The sequence below is a fragment of the Pelodiscus sinensis genome, chromosome 1 (assembly GCF_049634645.1).
Source record: "Pelodiscus sinensis isolate JC-2024 chromosome 1, ASM4963464v1, whole genome shotgun sequence".
In the NCBI taxonomy this organism is placed as follows: Eukaryota; Metazoa; Chordata; order Testudines; family Trionychidae; genus Pelodiscus; species Pelodiscus sinensis.
In genome coordinates this window covers 328,102,781-328,114,520 of record NC_134711.1, presented here as the reverse complement: position 1 = coordinate 328,114,520, position 11,740 = coordinate 328,102,781, and the positions used below count along the sequence as shown (strand labels likewise).

The 11,740-nt window shown below is 46.1% G+C and overlaps 1 protein-coding gene across 1 annotated transcript; it reads left to right on the top strand.

Moving 5' to 3' along the window:
- The first annotated feature begins 1,641 nt into the window (after positions 1–1,641).
- On the top strand, positions 1,642–10,685 carry LOC102455829 (olfactory receptor 51G2-like). Its single transcript, XM_006132430.3, has 2 exons — positions 1,642–1,823; positions 9,710–10,685. Exons 1-2 carry the CDS (start codon positions 1,642–1,644, stop codon positions 10,683–10,685), a joined length of 1,158 nt encoding a protein of 385 aa, XP_006132492.3.
- Positions 10,686–11,740: the final 1,055 nt, after the last annotated feature.

Below are 11,740 nucleotides of genomic sequence, written 5' to 3'. Positions count from 1 at the left end.
AGACAATAGAAAAGTCCTGCAGGTAGACTGGAGTGGCTGTGGGAGAAGCAACCAATCAGGGCCAGGAAAGTCCTATAAAAGCAGCTGAAAGACCAGTATCAGTCAGTGTCTCTGGAGGCCACAAGGTATGCAGAACCAGGAGACAGGCTGCCTGAGAGAGTGGCAGCACTGCAGACAGCTCCTTGTGAAGAGCTATTGGCGAGTGCTGGACTGTGATGGGACTTTGAAATAAAGCCCTGAGGTAAGGGCAAAAATGCTGTATTTTGGTGGGGTAGCTCTGGGGACACCACTCTCTTTGAGTGGGGAACAAACTTGAAAGGACATAAGAGAGCTAACCAAGATAGGCTCCAATTAGATGTGTACCCTGGAAGGGGTTTTGATGAGCACACACAATGAGTGAGACTCGGCCAGAGACTGTGTCACCGAAGTCAGACGAGAGAGTGCAGGCACATGGTTTCTTAGTATACCTGCGGTGCAGGAAACCCTATTCAGACCTAAAGGGCAGACACCAAGTCTAAGGGTACGTCTACACTACAACGTTAATTCGAACTAACTTAGTTCGAATTAGTTAATTCGAACTAAGCTAATTCGAACTAACGCGTCTAGAACTAAAAACTAGTTCGAATTAGCGTTTTGCTAATTCGAACTACTGCGTCCACACTGATTGGACGCAGGGGGGCATTTAAGGGCAGCTGAAACCGGTTCTGGCAGGGCATCAGGTCAGTAGTTGCTTTGTGTGGCTGCTGTCTGAGGCTATCTGAGGCTCGTGCTTAAAGGGAACCCCCTGAACAGCCGGTTCTCAGCTTTTCCTGCTTGCTTGCCAACCTCGCCGAGGGACAGCAAAGCGTCGGTCTCTGTGCCCATCTGTGTCGGTGCTTCCCTTCGGGGGGGGCCGCCGCAGGTGGCAACATGGAGCCACGGCTCGCCCTGCACCTTCTGGTGCACGTTCTGGACTTGTTGCTGCAAGCCTGCCAGCAATGGCTCAAGGCTGCCTGGCACCACCTGGCCACTTCCGACCCCAGCTCAGCCCTTGGTGTGGAACGACCAATTTTTCAAAAGGTGAAATAGAGACACCGGCAGGATCCCCTGCCTCTCTGTTTTGATGCCCCACCCTCTTCCCCATCCCTTCTCTAAGGCCCCCCCCTGCTCCAGCTGTTCCTTCAAAGTCCTACCTTCTGGCTCCTCATCTTTACCCAACACTCCATTCTCCAGGACAGAAACTCGATCATATTAAGAGGCACCCGAGCCATTGTGAGTAGCCCCACACCTTCCTGGTCAGGGCATGAGGGGGGCTGAATACAAGCCCCACACCTGTGTCCCTGCCCCCAGGACACAAGCCATAGGGAAGATGCAGAGTTCAGTGCTTCCCGTGGCAGCCTGTGCTCCTTTCTAGCTCTTACTACTGGCCATCTCTTGCCTGGCCAGGGAGCACCAGCTCAGGGGAATTGAGGAGCAGGGGAAAGGGACAAGGGGAAAAGAGGGAGTAGGGTCAGCACGTCCAAGGAAAAGGCGGAGCCTGGCTTTTGGGAATGCTTAGCCAAGGAAGTTGGTGGGCCGCTCTTGAGCACAGGAGGAGGAGGGAGCATGATGTCAGGAAAGCCTGGGCTTTGGAGAAAGTTGAATGAATCTGCGCGGTGCACGATGGCAGCTGTCAATGACGCTGAATTCACACATGCCGTGTTCCTCCCCACCGGGATACCTGGGCTGGAGGACGCCCGTCTCTGGATCTCTGTCACCTTCTGCTTCTTGTATGCTGTTGCGATAGGAGGCAATTCTGTCATTTTGTTCGTTATAAAAACTGAGGCAAACCTCCATGAGCCCATGTACATTTTCCTTTCCATGTTGGCCCTCATAGACCTTGGCGTTTCGATAGCCACCATGCCGACTGCACTGGGTCTGTGCTTCTTTATCTTTAGGGAGATCAACCTCCATGCTTGTATTTTCCAAGTGCACTTTGTTGCCTTTATTCAATACACTGAGTCTGCCCCACCTCCTTTTTGAGGCTTTGTCCCTGCTCCACCTCTGCTCCAAGGCCTCACCCTGCTCACTCCCCCCCTTTTTCTCCCCTATCCAAACTCACTTGCACCAGGCTGCGGTACAGAGTTGGGATGCAGGCTCTGGTCTTGGGCCAAGGAGTTTGGAGTGTGGGACGGGCTCCAGGCTTATCCCAGGGTGGGGGATTGGGGTCCTGGAAGGGGTTCAGGGTGCAAGCTCTGGGAAGGAGGTTGGGTGCAGGAGGAGGTTCAAGGCTGGGACAGGGGTTCAGGAAGCAAGCTCTGGCTGGGCGCCATTTAACTGAGATGGCTTCTAGGTGGTGGGGCAGAGGGGTAAAGTCAGGCTTACTCCTGCCCTGGCCCTGCACCACTCCTGAAAGCAGCTGGCATGTACAGCAATGACTCCATGGCTCCATGTGCTGCCCCACATCTACAGTCACTGAGCCTACAGCATCTACTGGCCATGGTTCCCTCTTACTGATCAATGGGAGCTGCAGGAGTGGTGTCTGCAGGCAAGGACAGTGTGTGGAGACCCCCTGCTCTGCCTCTCAGGGGCTGCAGGGAGATGCCAGCCATGTCCAAGAGCAGGAATTACCACCGAGATAATGACTCCAGCCATGACAGGTAGTTAGGCATTTTAGAACTCACGACTCAAAGAATTAAATTTAAGCATAAGAGAGAAATGAAAATGATAAAATGCCCAGAACAGTCAAAACCCTAAAATAAAAACACTTTGCAAACACTAACAGAAGTAACAACAACCCCCCACGTACGTGTTGAGTTGGGAGGTGAGTGTGAGGGACGGTTGGTGTTTGTGAGACTGACAGAGACACACCCAGTGTGTGAGAGTGACAGAGATTTGCATTGCCAAGTTCCCTCCATCCCCTCCTGTCCGCGTGGGGTACAGGAATGGGGGGTGGAGGGACATCCTGACATCAGCGCCCCCTTTCTTCTCCTTCCCATATTCCGCACGGCACGCAGGAGGCTCCCAAGGGGCAGCTCCATGACAGAGGGGAGGAGCAGCATGGCAGTTAGTGGAGGGGCAACTGATGTACTTGCTCTTGGTAACTTCCCAGCCAAATCAGTGAGGATCACGTGTCAGAGGCTCCAAGATCTACTGTTAGATCCTGAACTTTTCTTCACATCCTTTTGATCCATTTTCCCATTGTGATTGCCATGCCAGCACTAAAAAGTAATTTGTGCTCATTGAAATCCCTCCAGACAGAGTCTTTAGTCCACAGTTGTATATTCCCCCATTAATTCTTCTGAAGCAACTCAGTTTCTCCATTAGGGATAGACTCTCCATAATGCCGTACACCCATCACTTGAGAGACATCAACTCATTCATCCCACATGGACACGAGTCTGGTTTTTTTCCATGAGTCACATTTAGCATCACTATGTTAATCCTAAACTTCAAGGAGTACAATTCTGGGTCTTCTGGTTTTAAATATTCCCACCTCGATTTCTTACATTTCTCCACCATGTTTCAAATTTTACCTCAAATGATTTCTCCTTGCACTTGATTTCATTGCACCCTTTTTTTTCCTGTTATGTCCCATAGATAATTGAATGAATTGTCCTTTTTGGATTGTTCTTCTAATCTTAGAGGCATGTCCATGTTTATATGCTTATATAGGTTGAACCTCTCAAGTCCAGCACTCTCTGGTCTGGCAACATCCGTAGTCCGGCATGATTTTTCTTAGCCAGATGTCCACTTATCATGGGTGTGGCCAAGCTTGCAGTCCCATAATTTGTTTACAGCAATCAGTCCTGGCGCTCAGTCTTCTCAGCTATTATTTAGGTGTAATTTATTCCTAAATGTCTTCTAAAGGCCCAATAATAGTGGAAGTGTTGGTAAAGCTTCTCCTGTGGTTAGGCAAATTTTCTGATTCGGCACCGGTCAAGTCCCGAGGTTGTTGGACTACAAAGATTCAACATGAACCTCTAGACATCTTCAGATAATTACAAAACACAGAATCCCAAAAACATAATCTCACCTTCTAAGGTACCACCAATATACTCATTCCCTCTGGGTTATTTGCATCCCTAATAGTGTTAGAGCCTTTACTTTAAGCACTTTTTAAAAAACTTTTCCCTTGCCCAGGTCCACTTTGGCACTTTCCTTGTGGTAAGGTCATGGCCACCATTCCGTAAGGTTCATGTCCAGCGGCTCTGAATACATTGCTCCAAGGCCTTGCACTAAACGCTTCCGTCTTTATGCGAGCTCTGGAATTCTTCTCCCTCAAATGTAATTCACACAGCAGAATCTTTCCATCCGACCAGTAATGCAAAGCAAAGCAATTGCCAAACGCACAACCCTGTATCCACAATCCCAGTCTGGGCTCTGTCTGGGAGATCCTTCAATGGAAATTGACGTTCCTTCTTTACCTCTGTAAAACAATCCAAAATGGATCTAATCTGTTGGCTGTGACATATAGGGTGTGTCTAGACTACAGGGTGTTGTCAACAAAAATGGACTTTTTTCGACAAAACAATACGTGCGTCCACACTGCCTTTGAGTTATGTCGACATAACGTCGACAAAACTCAGCAGTTTTGTCGACGTATGTAAACCTCATTCTACGAGGAATAACGCCTTTTGTTGACAGAGTTCTGTCGATAGAAGGCATTATTGTATCTACACTGTCCTTTGCGTCCACACTGTTATGTCGACAAAGCGGCTTGCTTTGTTGACAGAACTGGTTGTAGTCTAGATGCTCTTTGTCGACAGAAGCTTTGTCGACAGTATCTGTCGACAAAACCCTGTAGTCTAGACGTACCCTAATAGTGATGGGTGTATCCACTTCCTCTTTCCTCCCTTTTTAAAGTAGAAGACACGCTGTAAATGGTCCAGAACATTTTCATTTTAAGTCATGGACTTTTGGTGTCAGCCTCAATAGACCAACCGTGTTCCCAGTGTTCCAATATTTCACACCATAAACACTCTGTGAGGGCCCGTATTCTCATGTTTTCTCAGGTGTGTTTGTCCATCTAAATTTCATTTTCTTATATTCAGACAGGAACACTTTCATCTCTCAGGTAACCAACATTTCCTTTCTCATCATCCTTGAGCACACGTTCCAGTAACCCTGCACATCCACAGTGTCCAGTCCCTCTGTCTGGACCCAATGCACCATGCTGGCAGAGATCACTAATACACTTTAGTCCAATCCCTCCCACACAATCTTCTGCAGCAATCTAAGGGACATGTCTATGGATGGAGCTTTGTGAAAATTCCCTAGCCTGGCCAACCTCCTGGGGAGCTAATACAGAACAGGGGACTGGTGCAGAGAATTTTCTTTCTTTCTTTCTTTCTTTCTTTCTTTCTTTCTTTCTTTCTTTCTTTCTTTCTTTCTTTCTTTCTTTCTTTCTTTCTTTCTTTCTTTCTTTCTTTCTTTCTTTCTTTCTTTCTTTCTTTCTTTCTTTCTTTCTGTGAGATCCCAGCTGTAAGAGCATCATCTTTACCATTCATCTGCCCCTGCGGCAACCATGGCACTAATTGGAACCATACGACCAGGACTGACACGTCTAGATTCCAGGTACAGAACCTGCAGCAGAGTTGGTGCTGCAGGACAGTTGTTTAGCATCATCCCCCATCCCCTGTGATTTGGCCTCCTGCCATTTGCCATTGGCTGTGACAGGGTTAAAGCAGGTGCAGACAAAGCCAAACAACTCAAGTTCCCTGGTGGCCAAGGGGCACCCAAAGGACGGTACAAACATGCTGCATAAAGGCAGTGGCCTCCCTATCTGAACACAACTGCCTGCTGCACCTACAACCTCTCTGGTGACTCAACTGTTACAGTGAAGACCTCTGGTGCCAGCGGCTCCCTTCTAGCAGGAACTGGGTACGTTGGCAGGTTTCACTGTCTGTAACATGCCAAGTGCAGAGCGAAGGCTGCAGGCTGTGCATTGGCAGCTGTTCTGTGCAGCGGCAGAGGACTCAGCTGGGCTGTCAGCATGACTCAGTGGCAGGGCTGGGGGGGCAGAAAGTGGTAGCTACCAGAGAACCCCTCTGGTACAACTGAACATGCTACATAGTGGAAGCTTTTAAGTTACACTGAGATTCCCAACAAGCTTGGAGTGTTAAACCCTCAATGTGCCAAGTCAGGGTATCTCAGTGGGTCCCATTTGGAGAGGTGCCGTGTGCTCTGAGCATGAGCCTGACAGGGGCCGAGTTGCCAGATCACCGCAGGTTTATTTTCTCCTGGAAACACAGTCAGCAAATGCATTTTCACATCTGTGATTCACTGAGGTGCTTGATGAGCGACGGCTTTTCTGGAGCTGTTGTTTCACTTTCTGTTTATGTAACCCACATACCAAGTGTAGTTCACTGACCAATGGAAGGGCACCTAGACCACAGCAAGAGTTAAGACCAAGAGACCTCTACTGCAGAGGCTGGGAGCCAGGTGGCTTTTAGCTCAGAGAGTAGAGGCTCCTATAGTAAGCTCCAGAGATCCCAGGTTCACGGTCTCCTGGTGGTGGTTACACTTGCTTTCCAGTTATCTGCTGTTAAACTAAAAGGAACGAAACTGGTTTCATCCATTAGAGCCATTTCTCATGCATCCCCATGGCTAATCCACTGTAGCTTTATAGCAAGCAGGCCAAGAGCTGGGTTTAACCCACCCATATGTTAGGGCAGCTCAGCTCCATGCCTGTTCCAGTGTCTCTCCCAGGTGCTGTTAATGTTATGTGTATAGGAGAGACACAGGGGCTGTGTCTAGACTGGCCAGTTTTTCTGGAAAATCAGCTGTTTTTCCAGAAAAACTTGCCAGCTGTCTACACTGGCCACTTGAATTTCCGCAAAAGCACTGACTTCCTACTGTAAGAACTCAGTGCTTTCTGCGGAAATATTATGCTGCTCCCGTTCGGGCAAAAGTCCCATTTGCACAAAACTTTTGCACAAAAGGGCCAGTGTAGACAGCTAAGATTTGTTTTCCTCAAAAAAGCCCTGATGGCAAAAATGGCGATCGGAGCTTTTTTGCGCAAAAGTGCGTCTAGATTGGCCAGGGACTCTTTTCCGCAAAAAGTGCTTTTGCGGAAAAGTGTCCATGCCAATCTAGACACTCTTTTCCGAAAATGCTTTTAACTGAAACGTTTTCCGTTAAAAGCATTTCTGGAAAATCATGCCAGTCTAGACGTAGCCAGGGAGAGGGGAGAGAAAAAGCAATAGGCAACTCTCTGGTGGGAAATGAAGTGCCATTTCCATAAATACTCAAGCATTTGACTTTGACACTGACTTTCTGCAAATCCTCATCCAGCCCGAATAACAGGCTCTGGGGTTACTGTGAACCAGAGAGTGCGGGTTCAGAGAATAAATATGTTATATATTGATTCCAGTGCCTGTTACCACTCCAGAAACAGGCTACAGACATACAGAACAGAACATGGGGAGAGTCAGTCATCTCTAAACCCAGGGACGGAGATGGACAGTGGAGATACTAGACTCTTGTCATGATTATGAGGGTTAGCCAGCAGCCTGGGAATTAAGGGGTTAACTACACCTAGCCAGGTGGAGTGACCAATAGGAATGTAGGTGGGACTTTTCAAACTGGGACAAAGGATTTTTGGGTTTTTTCCTTTCTCCCTTTTGTCTCTCTGTGTGTGTTCTCTGCAGCTACAAAGAGGGACAAGCATGTCTCTCTCTCTCCAAGACACCATTCTTCATTTTCTGCAAGTAGGGTAAAGTTTAGGTAGTTTCGTTAGGTTTTATTGTTTTAAGGATTGGGTATGGGATCTGAGATCTGGCACTGCTTAAAAGATGTTTTGGCTTTTCTTTATAACTAAGTTCTAGGCCCATGGAGTTTCTTCATGAGTATATTTTGTTACTTCCCTATCTAGTCATTATGTTTGCAACAGGAATATTGTTGTAATAATAAAAGTTCTTTCTTTTCTTTTTATTAACCTGGCATTGGTTAATAGTGTGCCTTGATTTTTATCTTAGGGGTGAGATTTCCCAAAAGATCTTCCCCCTGATTTCTTTATCAACATTTGGGTGGTGGCAGCGGAAGTTTTGTTCCCAAGATCTAGGTTTTTAAGATTTTGGGGGAAGTTTTATATCAAAGCCTGGTAGATAAGGCTTTGGGGTACACTTGCTGGCCCCCACTTCTGCATTTATCATGCCAGAGTGGGGAAGGAGCCATGACAACTCTAACCTGATAAATCTTGTTTGAAAGAAGATGAGAGGGGAAGGAATGGGTTGACTGGCTGTGGTAAAGAACAAGGTGCAAATGTTATGCCAAAAATGACCCTGATGGCATGTATGTGTATTGAAATCCAGCAGCAGAGTTAAGGAATTTCTACAGCAAGGTCCTGACTTTTGCTTTAGAAAGTGTTTCTGAAGAACTCCCAAGAGTGTTTGCAATTGTTTTGTGCTCCTCGCTCTTTGTCCAGGGAACTGTTCCATGGTATTGTCTCCTGGTCACTGACCAGAAACTTTCTTACACTGATATTTAGGAGTTTGACGAACAATATCCCAATACACAAGCTGTGCAAGACTTACGAAAAAGTCCTAAGAGAAAAAAATAACTGGTGTCTGTTTCAGCAAAGGGCTGAGCTGAGGTGCAGAAGGGGGAGTGTGATGGTGGCCATTTACGGACATCAGTTTTTGCAGGAGCATGGCTGAAGTAACTGGCACACTCAAGTGGCTATTAGTGGAAATCTAGTGTTTGCCCTGGTCACACATTTGTGCTCCCAAACCCCTTCTCCCATCAGCCGAAGTTGCTGTCTGTGTTAGCTTAGAATGTACCAGACCCTTGCCTGGGGAGGATATGCAAGTCCTGGGAGATGGAAGAGAAACCTTTAGGACAATCGGTATCTCTGGATTCAGACAACATGAGTGGGAAAATTGCGTCAGGTTCCCTTGCAGGGATTCCTGGGGCTCAGAGTCTTTCACTGGGAGCATGTGATGAAGTTAAGAGACTTGTATTGAATTCAAACCTCCAGATCTGGACTGATGCCATTGACACTAATAACATTGAATTAAGAACCCCTAAGAATTTCTAGCAACTTCTCCAAAGACCCAGTGACATAATGTGGACTCTTTGGAGAGGAGAAAATAAATAGATAAATATACACTGAGGCATTGACAGACATTTAGAAATAGTGTCAATGGAAGACAAATACATTGAATGATTATTTTCACCACCTGCATGGCATATTCGCACACGTCATGCAGCCATGGACAACATGGGGATGTGAAGGGCCAGAAAGGGTGTCTGTAGGAAGGTCCCAAATGTAAATTCACGCAGTGCTCAATTAAGCTATGGAACTCCCTGACACAATATATTAAAGAGTCTAGGAGTTTAGGAGGAAACAAACAAAGCCTGCATGTTTATCTTGGTAACCAGAATATTCAGTTACAGTGGTGAGGGCAGATTTAAAACTCTTGGAAGAGCCCACGCATTGCTGATTGCACCCCAAAATGAATCTAATTTGTGTGTGTTGAGGGGAAACATTGCCTCATAGCAGGTTTCGTTATTCCTATTGCAAGGCTTCGTCCATCTTCCTCCATTGCTTCTGACACTAGCCACTGAATAGTGTGTTGATGGTCTACACGTCTGCTCCAATCTGGCAGAGCCTGTCTTCCTGTCAGTGCTGTAAATCCAAGATTATATCTGGCTCTTCTTTCCTGAGCTCCTGAGTATGTGTTGACCTGCACTAAGAGCAGAATACTGCCTCCTTAAATATAATTGAATCTCTTCTTGTTCCTTTCAGGAAGAAAAGTTCCAAACTCCTTGTATCTGCTCGGCACATGATGTCAGATGTCAATGATACCACATTCTCACATGTCATGTTCCTTCTCTCTGGGATACCCGGACAGGAAGACTTCCATCTCTGGATATCTATCGCCTTTGGTTTAATTTATGCTATTGCGATAGTAGGCAATTCTGTCATTCTAGTCATTATAAAAACTGAGCCAAGCCTCCATGAGCCCATGTACATTTTCCTGTCCATGTTGGCCCTCACAGACCTTGGCTTTTTGATCGTTACCATGCCAACGACATTGGGCCTGTATTTCTTTAACTTTAGGGAGATCAACCTCCATGCCTGTATTTTCCAAATGTACTTTGTTTCCATTCTTATATTCACTGAATCTGGTGTGCTCTTGTCGATGGCCTTTGACCGCTTCATCGCCATCAGTAACCCACTGAGATACACCTCCATCTTAACCCTGCCGAGAATAGCCAAGATGGGGCTGGTGAGTGTGATAAGAGCACTTACTGTAGTAATCCCATTCCCTGTTTTCCTCAGACAGTTCCAATACTGTCGATCAAATGTCCTCACCCTTTCCTACTGTCGGAATGAGGACATTGTGAGGTTATCTTGTTCAGATGTTGGATTAAGAGGCATGTACGGCTTGATCATTAAAATCTTAACAATGGGGTTGGACTTGCCACTCATCTTCTTCTCTTATCTGATGATCCTCAAAACAGTGCTGAGCATCACATCCCAGGCGGAGAGCCTTAGAGCCCTAAACACCTGTGTCTCCCACTTCTGTGCTGTCCTCCTCTTCTATACACCAGAGTTCAGCTTGTCGGTGATAACCAGATTCGTGAAGGACGCTTCTCCTTTGCTTCGTATTATACTGAGCTACGTCTCCCTGCTTGTCCCACCCCTAATGAACCCGATTGTGTACAGTGTGAAAAGCAAACCCCTGCGTGAGAGAATAATCAAGGTGTTCACCAAGTGAAGGGGCCGTTCATCACCCCTCTGCAGCACTAGTGACACTGGACACAGAAAAACATGCCATAGTCACTTATTCCATCCTGGATCATTAAATTTGAGAGGACATGAGCTACTGATTGCCACTATATAGAAAGAGGTTCAGATGGAATCTAAGACCAAGGGTACTGGGCGAGGGGATCATGACGGTTTTGTACCCCCTTGTTTTATGAATTTGACTTACGGATACAATTATGTGTAAGTCGAAGATGCTTTAGACAAAGTACCTCATGTAACTTACCAAATGTTATATCACAATCTGCAATAAGAATACATATGATTTATCTTGCATGTAAAGTTAATATACTGGGTAGAGATTGGTTTATGGTTTTAAATGTACAAATGTTTCCAATGATGGGACATCTCGTAGTCTGGGCTATTGCCTGTAAGTACCCGATTTGTGTTTTAAGCCTAAGCAACAGATGGTGTTAGGTAAACCTGTGACCACCCCAATTGGTAACGTCTGATCATTTAACTTTCCTTGGGAATTAAGAGACAGAACTACAATTTCCTGCCAAATTAAAATCTATAAAACAATGGGAAGCGTGCCATCCTTTGTGCTTTGGCTGCTGTGACACCCAAAAGCATAAACCAGAGGTCCCAAGGATAAAAATCTTCCCTGGCATGGAGATTTAGCTGAGAAAAGAAGAGTTTTAGTTGAACTTTGCAATAAGCTTGAATGTGTTACATCTAGCTCTACGTTTCTGTTCTTTTAAATTTGTAATTTCCTTTGCTTTGCCTGTTTTCACTTGCAGCTGCTTGAACCCTTCTGATTGTACTTAATAAAATCAATGTTATTGATTATCAAACTGAGTGCAAATAATTGTTACCTGGGGCAGCAATCAGTGTGCACATCCTCCTTTCATTGTTAAAGGCAGCTTCCCAGAATTATTTAATTTGCGTTCTGATCGCATTTGGGCAGTGGGCTTTCTGATTACTGTGCCTGAAACTGCATTCTCATTAGACCTGAGGAGAGTTATTGTCTCTATTGCTGTCTGTGGGTTGGATGGGAGGTTTTCTCAG